General features: G+C 49.3%; 1 protein-coding gene across 2 annotated transcripts; it reads right to left on the bottom strand.

Annotated features, from left to right (window-relative positions):
- Window positions 1-2,379: 2,379 nt before the first annotated feature.
- On the bottom strand, window positions 2,380-7,580 carry Rps19 (ribosomal protein S19). 2 transcript variants are annotated; one of them, XM_034487582.2, is made up of 6 exons: window positions 7,458-7,580; window positions 6,913-6,983; window positions 6,549-6,649; window positions 3,466-3,649; window positions 2,981-3,035; window positions 2,380-2,445 (listed from the first exon to the last, which is right to left on the bottom strand). In XM_034487582.2, exons 2-6 carry the CDS (start codon window positions 6,981-6,983, stop codon window positions 2,419-2,421), a joined length of 438 nt encoding a protein of 145 aa, XP_034343473.1. In that variant the 5' UTR covers window positions 7,458-7,580; the 3' UTR covers window positions 2,380-2,418. The 2 variants fall into 2 exon arrangements, with proteins under 2 accessions (XP_034343473.1, XP_034343479.1); XM_034487588.2 differs by lacking the exon at window positions 7,458-7,580 and adding an exon at window positions 7,270-7,386.
- Window positions 7,581-13,044: the final 5,464 nt, after the last annotated feature.

Below are 13,044 nucleotides of genomic sequence, written 5' to 3'. Positions count from 1 at the left end.
GAGATGAATGTGCACACCACATCATGCTTACCTCCTGGGGAAGAGGACTGGGTGGGGCTGGGGAAGGACACAGCTGGATTCACCCACCTTTAAAAAAAAAAAAAAAGGCTGGGTAGTGTTGATGTGTGCTTTTAAATACAGCAGAGGCGGGCAGAATTTGAGGCCAGCCTGGTCTACAGAGTGAATTCTAGGACAGCCATGGCTATAGAGAAACTGTCTCAAAACAAAACATTTCATTTTCATTTATGTGCCTGGGTGTTTTACCTGCACGTATGCCATCAGATCCTCCTGGACTTATAGAGGCCATATAGAAGAGAATAGTACCAGGGACCTCTGGAAGAGCAGCAGGTGGGTTTTTATGTTTTGGGATTTTGAGACATTGCTTCCCTGTGTAGTCTTGGAACTCACTTGGTAGACTAGGCTGACCTAAAATCCAGAGGTCAGCCTGTGTCTGCCTCCAAGTGCTGGGATTAAAGGCATGCACCACTACTGCCCATTGTGGCCGGTGCTCTTAACAGCGGAGACATCTCCCCAGGCCCTTATTTTGACTTTGTAGTGGTTGTGTGTCCTTATTCTTTTTTATGTTTGGTTCTGTGCTGAGGATGGAACTCTGGGCTCCTCCTGTGCCAGACAAGAGGTCTGTTACTGAGTTACAATAGATTTCCTTTACACTTTTCCCGTGTTTTTTGACAGAGCTCTGGCTGGCCTGGATCTCCCTATGTAGACCAGACTGACCTTGAACTTGTGATTCTCTTGACTCTTTGCTTCCCAATATTGTAGGTGTATTCTGCCATCTCTGACTCCCCTGCATTACTCAAGCTGGGCGTTTTAAAAATTTACTGTTACTACTTAACTATGGATAGGTGTGTGGGTTTGCACATGGGTATGTGCACCTAGTGAAGTGTCCAAGGCCAGAGGCATTGCATTCCCTAGATCTGGAGTTACAGCTCAGTCACATGAATACTGTGACCTGAACTCAGCTCCTCTGGAAGAGCAAGTATTCTTAAACCCTGGAGCCATCTTCCCAGGCATTCACGGAGAGCTTTTGCAAGGCTGCTTTAAGTACTGTTTTACATGCCTGGAATATTTCATAATTTAAAAATAGGGCAAGTGGCTAGACTTAGTGGCTGATTGTAATTCCAACACTCTGAAAGTGGAGGCAGGGTGTCCAGGAGTTCAAGATCATTCTAGAATGCACAGTAAGTTAAACACTGCAACTATTCTATGGTTTCAAGATTGGAGATCCTTCTTGAACCTCAGTCAGCTGACTGGTCCCGAGCTTTGTTAGTATCACTGAATGCAGTTGGCAGTTCCTGCAGCGATCAGTTCTCCTTCTGCTCCAGTGTTGAGTAGGTGCCTGTTCATACAGGACAGCTGATCTTGAGGCACCCAGTTCCCCAGAAACGGAAAAGCTGGCATTTACCTTGTCCAGCAGTGGCTAGCAGCTGCCCTCTAGTGGCTGAAGAGCAAAGCAGCAGCTAGGCCTACTTGGCCAGGTAGTTTATCTACCCTGTCATGGGTGCAGGCCAGCCAAATGCACTCATGCTCTCATGACCACAGAATGGGATTGGACTAGGCTAGCCTGGGCTTCTCTTTTCTGAGGGAAAGGCAGGTGCCTGAGGTTGACTACATGGCCAACATTGGCCATGTGATTCTCACAGCCTTAGAGCATTCAGCAAACCACCAGGTGATATCCTCTTCAAATGCTTCAGGACTGCTGAACATCTGCAAATTGCTTGGCATGCACTTCACAGTGGGAGAGGCAGCCCATACCATGTACAAGAAGAGTCACCAGTCACTTCCATCAAGGGAGCCTGTTTACCCAGCATCAACCTATTACCAATGGGGAAATAAGGATCGGACAGGGACAACAGACAGGCCCCGCTGACAAAACCTTGCACCTGGGACGCTTCCATGACCAACCGAGCTGGTTTAGACCCAGCATATTCAAATCGTTAAGCTACTTGGTTACACGGACTAATTTAATCTGCTCAACCACACCTGGGTGCTCTACACACAGAATGGAGGAAGGCCTCAATTGCAATATAGCACCCATTTCATTCATCTTTAGCAGAGGGAACAGTTAGGGGAAGGCAAGGTCATTCCCAACTATACCGTTTTCTTGAAAGTTCTTCTGGGAATTGCTGACAGATGCAGAGTGCTGCCCTATACTACTAAGACCACAGCTCTGGTGTCTTGTGAGAATCACAATGCCCATCCTTCTACTCCTAATGAAGCCAAGGAGAGACCCAGACCAGAGCTGGGTGGTGGTTGCAAAGGCAAGGTGATCTAAGTTTAAGACCAGCCTCATCACCAGGACAGCCAGGGACACCCAGGTAAACCCTGTTTTGAAAAGCAAAACCCAAACCAGATCCAGAATTATGAATGAGGCAATTTATTAACCCAGCATCCTTTGTTCTAATGCTTCTTGTTGGCAGCTGCCACCTGTGGGAAGACAGAGGGATCAGTATGGGGTCAAGGTTTGTCATAGCTCACTACTCACACCCTCAGCCCCGCTGCTGCAGATGTTTGGGTCAGGCCCTTTCTACTAAGACCTCAAGTTAAGGGCTAAAGCCTTCTAAGACCCTTAGGTGGTAGAGTCTATTGTAGAGAAAATTAGGCATGGAATTCCCATCAGATCCCAGAGGCTCCTCTTTACAACATCGCTTTTCAGGGTGAGACATCACTTCACACAGAATGTATCGTCATTCTACAATGTGGCCCTAAACTGTCCGCCACTCTACCTCATTCCAAGCGGTATGAACCTGGTACCTAGTATGAAGGTACTAAGGAGGAGGAGCAGCTAGAACCCTAACCAAGTGTATCTACGGGGCCACAGGTCTAAGTTTATAGACCCTTACCACCTTGGGCAGCCAGTCTCCAGCAATTACAGTACACCATGACCTCCCACCCCCTTCCAGTATGGCCTCCAGCCCTCCCCAGGCTATGCTCCAACAGAAGCACAAAGTGCACCTCTCACCTGTCCAGCAATTCTGTCCAGATCTCTCTGTCCCTGAGGTGTTAGCTTGCGGCCCCTGTGTAAAAAACCCCAAAACCCTTGGATGAGCACAGCTCACCCCCTGGGGTGGCGTACAGAAGAAAGTAGCAAGTGACAGAACTGCACTGTGTTTGCCAAGTCCCACTTGTACCCAAGGCAGCCGCATCCTAACGAGCTGGGGGCAGGAGAGGGAGACCCTTGGGAGCTGACGGGGTGTCGTTTGTGCAAGCATTAGATCAAAAGACTCGAAAAATCAATTGGGAAAAGTTAACGAGCAGGCTAATGAAAGCGGACAGTCACTAAATTACCTTCCCAGAGCCAAAGGAAGTCAGCCAGAGAGGTCTGGGCGAAGCCCTCACTGCTGCTTTCTGAAGGCCCTGAATCTCCATTTGTAGGGAGGTCCAACAACCCCACCACACGCCACCAGCGGGAATGACTACCCCTGGCCCAGCCACAACCCTGCATACCCATCTTGGTCCTTTTCCACCATTTTCAGCCCCTCCAGGGCTTGGAGGACCCGGCGGGCCACACTCTTAGAGCCTCTGCTGAAGTGGCTGGGCCTGACACCATTTCTCTGCCGTCCTCCGTAGATCTTGGTCATGGAACCAACCCCTGCACCACCACGGAGGTACAGGTGCCGTGCTGTGGAAGCTGTGGGTGGAGCAAGAGGGAGCCTGAGGTCATGTGCTTGTCATTCACTGGGTGAAATGAGGCAACTTCTCATTTTACAGGGGAAACTGAGACCATGTACCAAAACTGGGGCTTGACACCCCTGGTTCATCGCCCCTCTCCAAGGCTGGCCCTGTGCTCTAGACAAGCCTCATCATGACCATATCCATGTGTTTGAGGCAGGACATGGCAGGGCAGCCACTTTCTGTGGCTTGGCACCTCAAACTCGTACTGTGCATCGGGTCAACCATGGGCACAGGATTATTATCCTGTGGGCATCCCCCTGGCCATCAAAACAGCCTCAGCCAAACCCAAGGCACGGAGCTGAAATGCCATGCACTCTTCACATTCCCAAGCAACACAACAGCCAAGAGGCACAGTGCTGGTGCCCCAGGCAATGCGCTCCTTCCTAGGGATGAACAGTCCTAACAAAGACTCAATCTACCTATTACCCAGGTTCCATTTAGCATCGGGCTGCCACCCAAGACACTGCTGCCACAGCCTGTTCATTTTGTTTTGTTTTAAGCCACAGCCCCATCAGGATTAACAGTCATTTCCCATCTTTTTGCAAGGCAACATTGACAGACAACCTCAATCTTGAAGACCTATTCAAATGCTCTACCTCTCATACCATAACCTGTCTGCTGAGTCATTTCTTCCTTAGGGTAGGGAACCTTGGTCTCACTAGGCTGCCTATGACACAGTGGGTGCTTGAATCTCAGCACACCACCAAAGGTAGCCAACTGCAAGCACAGTGAACAAACAGGGAGGGACTGTAACAAGGCTAGCCAGCTTCTGCAATGGGGATTTAACCGTCCTTTTCAGCACCGCATAAAAATCATCTAGTGGAGAACCACCTGTCAGCTAATTACAAGGCACAGACCCGCCACTCCAGAGCTTGTGTGAATTCCTTTTTTCTTTTTGATTGAATTGCTGCCAGCATTTCAGAGGGCCGATGAGCCAAGGCTTTGGTCCCATGGCTTCTCATCACCGGGGAGCTGTCCAGGAGGGGCTGATACCTTGGATTTGAACTTACTTGCAGACCAAGGTTTCACGAAGCACTGCAGCTTAGCATAAGTGTGAGGTGGTGACCCCATCCTGACCAACCCCATCCAAGTGTGGGATGAAAATCCTTTTACGTTCCCCCCACCAACCCTCTTATGTGAAAATTTTTAAGGAAAATCTATTCTCCCAGCTCTAATTCACCCATCCATTGGTTCTCCAATGGAACTGGTTTCCTACAATGGTCACACTGAACTCTCAACAAGCCCTCTGGTCCCAACACCTCAGGACTCCATGCCCACAGCGCTGCCCATGCACACATCAACCCAGGAGGCCCATCCTTCTGTCAGAGCCCTTTCTCACAACCTAAGACAAACAAGCCTGCTGCCCCACTGCACTCTAGCCCCAAATTTAACTGGCAGCAGAACAGGCCAGCTCCTAATTATCCAGGGAAAACCACAAACAGTCTGAAAAATAATTCTGAACAGAACTAGCTTATCTTGGAAGAAAGCAATGCCACCTCTGTACCCTGTTCTTCACTGTTGACAGTGAAGACACACTGACAACAGCTGTCTTCAATGTTGTCACTGAACATTGAATGTTCAATGCTGTTACGACAATGGCTACAATTTGTAAGAGCATAAAGCTTTTGAGGCCAAACCAGACAGGAGCCCATTAGACCCCAGAACAGGAAGGTCTAGAACCCAAACATAGTAGCTAGGAAAAGTTTAAAAAAGAAGAAAAAGAAGAGAAGACTTCTGGAGTTCAGGGAAGACCAGCAAGCAGCTAGGAGGTGTTGGGAACACAACAAGCGCACATCATCAAGTCTGGCCCTAAAAATCAAGGGATGTGCCCGCTTCTGGCTCCATCCTATTTCTTGCCAACCCCATCTTGCCTGGTAGACAGCTCAGTGTTTGTCTAGAACATACAGAGCTGCAGTCAGTCCTCAGTACTTAGGAGGAGGAGGCAGAAGCCAGCCTGGTCCACTTGACAAATTCCAAGCCAAACAGCATGTACACAGTGAGACTCTCAAAAAAACCACAAACCAGCACAGTGACAAGGATGGTAGTCACATCACTGGCTGGTGGTCCCTGGCCATAGCAGCCCCCACCCCCCACCCCAACTGTGAAAACCAGACAACCAATTCTGTCCCTCGGGATGGGACCACCCAGCATGTACGCCACTCTCCCTAGAGAGATCCAGTATCTTCCTTTCCCCCTGTAGCTCTAACCCCAGCTGCCCTAAACCTACCACTGCAGCACTGTCAGTGTCACTGCACGATTGCTTCCAAGAGGGGGGTGAAGTGTGCATCCTCAGCTAGACCTCACCCCCTTCCCTACATCACCCTCCTCCTTAAAGATGTGTTGGCAGGTGGAAGCACCGACCTTTTCCCACACTGTGGAATTGACCTTTGGGTTTCAGAGGCTGTGTTGAGTCATGGTGGTCCCTGTGCCCATGCCAAAGCCTGAAACAAAGTGGATCCCGTCGATATTCAATATAGATTATAAACTGCTTCACGGTCTCAAGTGAAGAGTGGCGGATCCCTACAACCCGGGGAGTTCTCAGGCTGGGGCCCCCTAGCAAAGGCCGGAACATGGACTGCAGCCCTGGCACAACCCAGCATCGACCCCACCCCTCCAAGTTAAGACGACAGGACTTGATAGAGATTACATCTAAATGCAACATCACGGACACAGAAAGCTATGACTCTCAAGCAAGCAATGAGTGGACATCCACTTGCCCTCAGATTTCCTTCCTAGTTTAAAGCTACAGCTACTAACTCATGAGGTCTGCCTCCTAGTGCAGTTGGGAGGGTTGGTAGGGTCCCTGCCTGGGGTCACCCAGGTTCCCACTCCAAACCAACAGCCCCGGCTCTTACCAGCTCGTGTGTAGAACCAGTTCTCATCATATGGGGCAAGCTCTTTATGTTTGGCAAGCTTGACTGTGTCCACCCATTCGGGGACTTTAAGCTTCCCGGACCTAGGACCAAGAGAATTGAGAAAAGCACACTTCAGGAAGTTTCCAAAGATTACTTCAAATATCCCAACCTATTCCCCTTAAAAGAGTTGGAAAAAAAAAAAAAAGTAAGACAGATACTAGCATATGAACGACACAAGAACAGGCTAAAACGGAAGCATGGTCACCGTAGGCCTAATCCACCAAAGATCCATAAGTGGCCGGCCGCACTAATGACACACCGGGGTCACAGCTCACAGGGGTCAGGCCTTAGTTCCAACACTTACTTTTTGAGGAAGGCTGCCAGAGCTCTGACGAACTCCTGCTGGTTAACGTCTTTTACAGTAACTCCAGGCATCTGAGAAAAGGGCAAGCATGCCGATGTCAGGCTTGCTGCAAACCACTGACGCGGGGCCAGGTCAGCACCAACCCTGGTCCTCCGCCATCCAGCCCGAAGCCCCAGCATCCACCCAGCCTCAGTTCCCTTCAACTGCAGCTCGGCTCATGTGGGTCCGACAGAGTTGCCGGGTGCCCACGCCATGCGGATCGCAACACGGCGGCGTGGTGACCGCGTGGCAGAGTCCTCCACATCCCTCTCCCTCAGCCCACGTTCCGGACGCCCCGCTCACCCCTCCGCTGCCCACCTAACCCTCTGGGCTCCCGGAGAGTGGCGATCAGGCATGTCCGGGCCTGCCGCTCGCACGTGGCCGCGGCTCCAAGGGGCGGAGCGACCCCGCGCCGGGCTTCCCGCAGTCCCCGGCACGAGCTCTTGGGGACAGATAGCACGGCCCCGTGGCCCCGCGCACAGCCGCGACCAAGAGCCCTCGCTTACCGTGCGGCCTCCGCGCTGCCAGCCAGGGGAAAGGGAACGACGGGGTTTCCCGGGCGCACAAGTCGGGCGTCGAGTCTCGCGAGATTTCAGAGTGCTCGCGAGAGCGGCTAAACCAGAGGACTCCGCCTCTCTGAGGGCGAATATGGCTTCGTCTCCACCTAAAATGGGCGGGTCTGTAAGAGAAAGGGGTGGAGAAACCAAAGAGAAGGGACTGGTGAGGAGAATAAGGGGTCGGTTTCGTCTTTCCGTTTCCTCGGGCGTGAGCGGAGAGCGCTGGGGGAATCGGCCTTCCTTTGAGCCTTGCGTGTCTGGCGGGAACAGGAGAGGTGGAAACTATTGAGGGCGGAAGTGCGGGCGGAGTTAGGAGCGGACGAAAGGAAGGCGGGATTCAGCGCAAGACCCTGCTTCCTTGCCGGAAATGGGAGTAGTAAGGGCGGAACCGTGACAGCAACCCAGGCACTATGACATGTGGCCTCCACCACCTTTTGTGCTAGCATTTGTATTCGCGAGACCAAGATTTACACGGAAGCCCCACCCTTCTTTGGGCGGAAGTTGCTTCAGCTCCTTAGAAGCTAGCGGAGTGGGGCGGGGAAGCATTGGAAGCGGGGGAGGAGATTAGGGCGGGGACAAAGACAGAGGTGGGACCTTGGTGGAGGTTCATCTCCGCCATCTAGTGCCGGAGTCTGTTCAGACCGTTAGTTAGCCCCTCCCGCTTTGTCTCTTCTGAGTCAGCCAAGCCGACGACTTGTGCAACTTTATTATATCTCTACCTACCTACCTACCTACCTACCTACCTACCTACCTACCTACCTACCTACCTACCAACCTACCAACCGATCTACCAATCTGTCTGTCTATCGTTTGTTGTTTTGAGATGGGGTCTTATTTATTTAGCCAAGACTCGCCTGGGACTTTTTAATTTATCTAAGGCTGTCCTTGAACTCATGATCCTCTTTCTTCATGCTACAGGAGTGTGTCACTACGCCACGCTCTTAGTTTGTTCCTTAGCATTACCCCCTACCTCCACCCCACAGCGCAACGCATTAAATATTTGAGGCTGTGTTGCATCCAGGCGATTAAATATTATTCAAGATAAAAAAGAAATGAGGGCCATTGAGGCGGCTCACATGGTAGTTCTTGCCATGCAAGCTTGATGACCTGATATGATTCTTGGAACCAATTACAGAATTTTATTCTTTGACTTCCACAGTCAGGTCCTGGAGACACATGTATGTACATGTATCACACCTCTCTATACACACACTAAGATTTAAATTAGAAAAAATATTTAAAAGAAATGAATTATCGGGCTGGAGAGATGGCTTAGCAGTTAAGAGCACCTTAACTGCTCTTCCAGAAGTCCTGAGTTCAATTCCCAGCAACCACGTGGTGGCTCACAACCATCTATAATGAGATCTGATGCCCTCTTCTGGTGTGTCTGAGGACAGCTACAGTGTACTTATATACATAGAATAAATACATATTTAAAAAAAAAGTGAATTACCAATAGATGAGACAAAGAGGAAAGTCAAGCCATTTTGAGGGAGAGAGAGATGGCTCAGCTCTTTCAGAGAACCTGAGTTCAGTTCCCCGCACCTATACTGGTGGCTCACGATAGTTTGTAAGTTCACCTCTAGAGGTTGAGACTGTCCTCTTCTGGCTTCCTCAAGCACTTGCATGCATGTATGTGCATGTGCATATACATACACACAGAAGTAAAGTTAAAAAGTCTTAAACACCTAAATGGCCTGGTGATGCACACCTGTGGTCCTAACACCCAGGACGATGGCCTTTGCTGGAGGAAGAAGTGGTATAACTGGGAACTCCTCTTGCCTGGGGTCTCTTATCTGTGTGGTAGTCCTAGCCCCTCAGCAGGACACACCCAGCACAACAGTGATTCGCCCAATCACTGGGGCCGCGTGGCAATAAACCAGCTCCCCTCCAAACTGAGAAAAATAAGTAAATCCTTAGGTTGTTTCTATCTGGTATTTGGTCACAGTGACAAGCTTGTGTCAATGAGGAGGATACATCCTTGTCACAGATGTATGACTTTGGTGTAAGATTGATGAGGGAGAGGCTATTTAAGGAGTTACTATGTGGAAACATTTTTTTTTCATTAATTTTCCAAGTCACCATACACAGCAGTGGGTTGTGGCACAGCATTTTCACGTACACACGTCTTTTTACACTGCTCTCACTTATGTCCCCTGGCCGCTCTTACTGGTTCCCTTCCTCCAGCTAGTAAGTCCCTTCTGCCTTTCTGTTCCATAGACTTCACTGCCACATTTCCTGCCTCCCTTAAGGTCTCCTGCTCCCCTTTCAGTGAGTACAAAAGCATGACTTTAGATCTAGGTTCTGTACATACACAGTTTTTGTCTTTCCCAGTCTGACTAATTTCACTTAACATAATGGTTTCCAGTTCTGTTCATTTTCCTGGAAATGTTATGACATTTCCTCCTCTTCTTTCTCCTCCTCTTCTTCCTCTTCTTTCTCTTCTTGTTTTGTCTTGAGACCATTTTTCTCTGTGCATCCCTGGCTGTCCCGGAACTCACTCTGTAGACTAGGTTGGCCTCGAGCACAGAAATCTACCTGCCTCAGCCTCTCAAGTGCTGGGATTAAAGGCGTGCCTCACCACCACCCTGTGGCTTTTTTTTTTTAAACTCTGTTGATTGGAAACACTACTTGCTATAAAACTAAAAGTAAGCAGAGTGAAAAAGAATGTCTCGAGGCAGGAAGTTGTTGATTTTACGGTGGATGGAGTGGGCACTGGAGGTCACTAACTGAGTAGGCACAGCATTCCCAAGGGACTAGACAGAATGAGTTCACTCAGTCATTTACTCTGAGTCCCCCAGAGAGAAACTGCACAATAGTCCTGTCTTCTTTGAATAATTATTCAGGGGGCTGGGGACACAGATTGACATAAGCCTGGCTTAGGGTGATCAAATTTGTACCTCTAAGGAGCATAAAGGCCTGAAGAGCTTAACACAGATGCCGAGTCGGATAAAAGGATAGAGCCTGCTTCGGGAAGCTCTGGACCCCATGAGGTCTACATGGTACGGCCACTCCCTACGGAGTGTGAACACAGTGTTGTGCAGCTAGCTATCCAAGGAGATGGGGCAAGGGTGAGCCTACAGGAGTCGGGGCTGAATAGGTAGGTGTTTAGAAGGTCATTTCCGTCCCTAGACTCCAAGTGTGGTCAGGAGTGGGCCATGTTCCTGTAGGGCTGGAGTGGCCAGAATGTAGATTTTCAAAGGACAGAATGTAAAATGTACTCTTGAAACAAAACTTGGGTTGTTGTGAGGAGGAGCAAGGAGGGCACTTCATGGTTGGAAACTTATTGGTCACTTCTGTAGAGCATCAAGGCAGAAGCTTAGAGGCTCAACACTCAGATCAGGCACCATCCTTCACTGCGCTGTGATGGCAGCCACAGGGAGTGGGCCAGGACATTGCTGTTCACAGTCCACAGGCTTCATGAAGCCTCAGGGCTCCCCAGCAGCAGGTGAAGGGATCCACTCAGAGAGGTGTCAATGTGGAAGCCAGAGCAGTGTGTGTGTGTGTGTGTGTGTGTGTTCCAGAGTAAGTGCATGCGCCATTGTGCCCCGATTTGGGTAGAGTCTCTACGTAACCCTGGCTAGCTTCGAATTCTCTGTGTAGACCAGGCTGGCTTTGCAGTGATACCAGTTCATCTGCTTCCTCTCAGAACTTGGGAGTGTTAGGATTAAGCATGTGTCACCATACACAGTTTAATTCTTAAGTTTTCCCTGTTCTCAAAGCTGACCTTTGAGTGTTCACTCCCTCAGGCACACTTTGGGGGTCCACATGATTTGAAGGATGCCTTGGCTAGCTAACTGTGTGGCACGCCTTGCTGGGTCTGGCAGGGAGAAGGGGACAGTTCGTAAAAGTGAGACGTTCTCCTCTGTGTTTCCTCCCCTGTCCTTTATTTATTTAAAACATGTGTACCCCAGCTAACTGCTGAGTTACACAAGCTTAAACAGCCTCTTTTTCTTTTAATTAACCAGTTGATGGGTGGGCGGGATGCATGCGGCGCAGGCTGGAGGTCAGAGGGCAGCACTCCAGAGTTGGTTCTAGCCTTCCACCTTCCAGTGGCTTCTGGAGCTGGAACTCTGGTTGGGCTTAGTGGCAAGTGCCTTCTTGCAGCTCTCCACTCACTTCCCTTTCGTATGACCTTTTCTTTCATCCTTTTTGGCTGTGTGACCTTGGATTACTGGGGACCCTTAGTTAGCCCCAAGCAGCAGTCTCAGCTGAGTTGAGTTTGCAGTGCTTTCCTGCCCTGTGCCTGTGTGTGCTCAGTCATCTGTCACTGGAAGAACAGGCACTGCTAGCGAGGCTTAGGCAGGTCTATTAAAGGGCAATCGTATATCTAAGTTATAGCAGGGAGGGACTGGAGGTGAGGCTGGCTCTAGTCTTTTTGTTTCTTACAGTGCGCCCAGATGAGAGCTGCAGGCCCATTATTCTGCCATCTGCAGGGCTGTAGGAATAGCTCGAGTCCTCAAGGCCTTGAATTCAGAGAACAAGGTATCTTTGGATGCCATCATCCTCTTGAATGAAAAGAGGAACAGGCACAGGTAAAATGCCGGGAAGAGCCGTCAGTTATGAGGTATGTTGCTGAGCACCGAGTCCCCCACCCACAGGGAAGGATGGGCTCTCCAGGTCGTCCTAGTATTGCATTAGCTCACCAGGAGTCCTCTGGACAGCAACTTAAAGAGGACTGACTGGACAGCACAGGAGCGTGACAAACATACGATCCATTATTAGCTGGGCCTGGGCTCTCTTAATAAGAACCTGTAATTCAGCACTCAGTAAGTTTGGGTAGGAGGAGGGCCATGAGTTTGAGGCTTGGCTTACAGAATGAATTTGAAAATGGGTTCTAAATGGGTTAGAATTAGGCCCCATCACAAAACCAATCATTTGGTACTGGAGAGATAGCACAGTGGTCAAGCACGTGGGCTACAATTCCACAGGACCTAGGTTCAATTCCTAGCACCCATATGGCTAATCACACTCACCTCGAATTCCAATTCCAGTTCCAGAGAGACTGATACTTTTTTCTGGCTTTGGTAGGCACTGCATGCACACAGTACACAGAAATACATGCAGGCAAAGGATCCATGCAATAAACAAGAAAAAAAATAAAGCTCTTTAAAAAGTTGCATTGTGAGTGTATGAGGTGGTACACACCTTTAATCCCAGCACTTGGGAGGCAGAGGCAGAGGCAGGTGGATCTCTGAGTTCAAAATCAGCTTGGTCTACAGAGTGAGTTCTAGGACAGCCAGGACTACACTGAGAAACCCTGTACCAAAAACAAACAAACAAAACAAAATAAAACAAAACAAAAACAACCCCCAAAACAAAAAGAACAAAAATACACACACACACACACACATTCATAAAGGACTGTGTTTTATATTGTGATACTACTATTAACATGAGATCTTGAAAAAACAAACACACACACATACACAGAAGGACTGTGTTTTATATTGTGATACTAATATTAACATGACATCTTGAGGATAAGCAAGAAAGGAAATTGTTAAATAGTGGTGTGTGTTTGTATGTATGTGTA

The sequence above is a fragment of the Arvicanthis niloticus genome, chromosome 1 (genome assembly GCF_011762505.2).
Source record: "Arvicanthis niloticus isolate mArvNil1 chromosome 1, mArvNil1.pat.X, whole genome shotgun sequence".
Taxonomy (NCBI): domain Eukaryota; kingdom Metazoa; phylum Chordata; class Mammalia; order Rodentia; family Muridae; genus Arvicanthis; species Arvicanthis niloticus.
The sequence above is the reverse complement of the archived record's forward strand: the minus strand, read 5'-3'. Positions and strand labels throughout refer to the sequence as shown.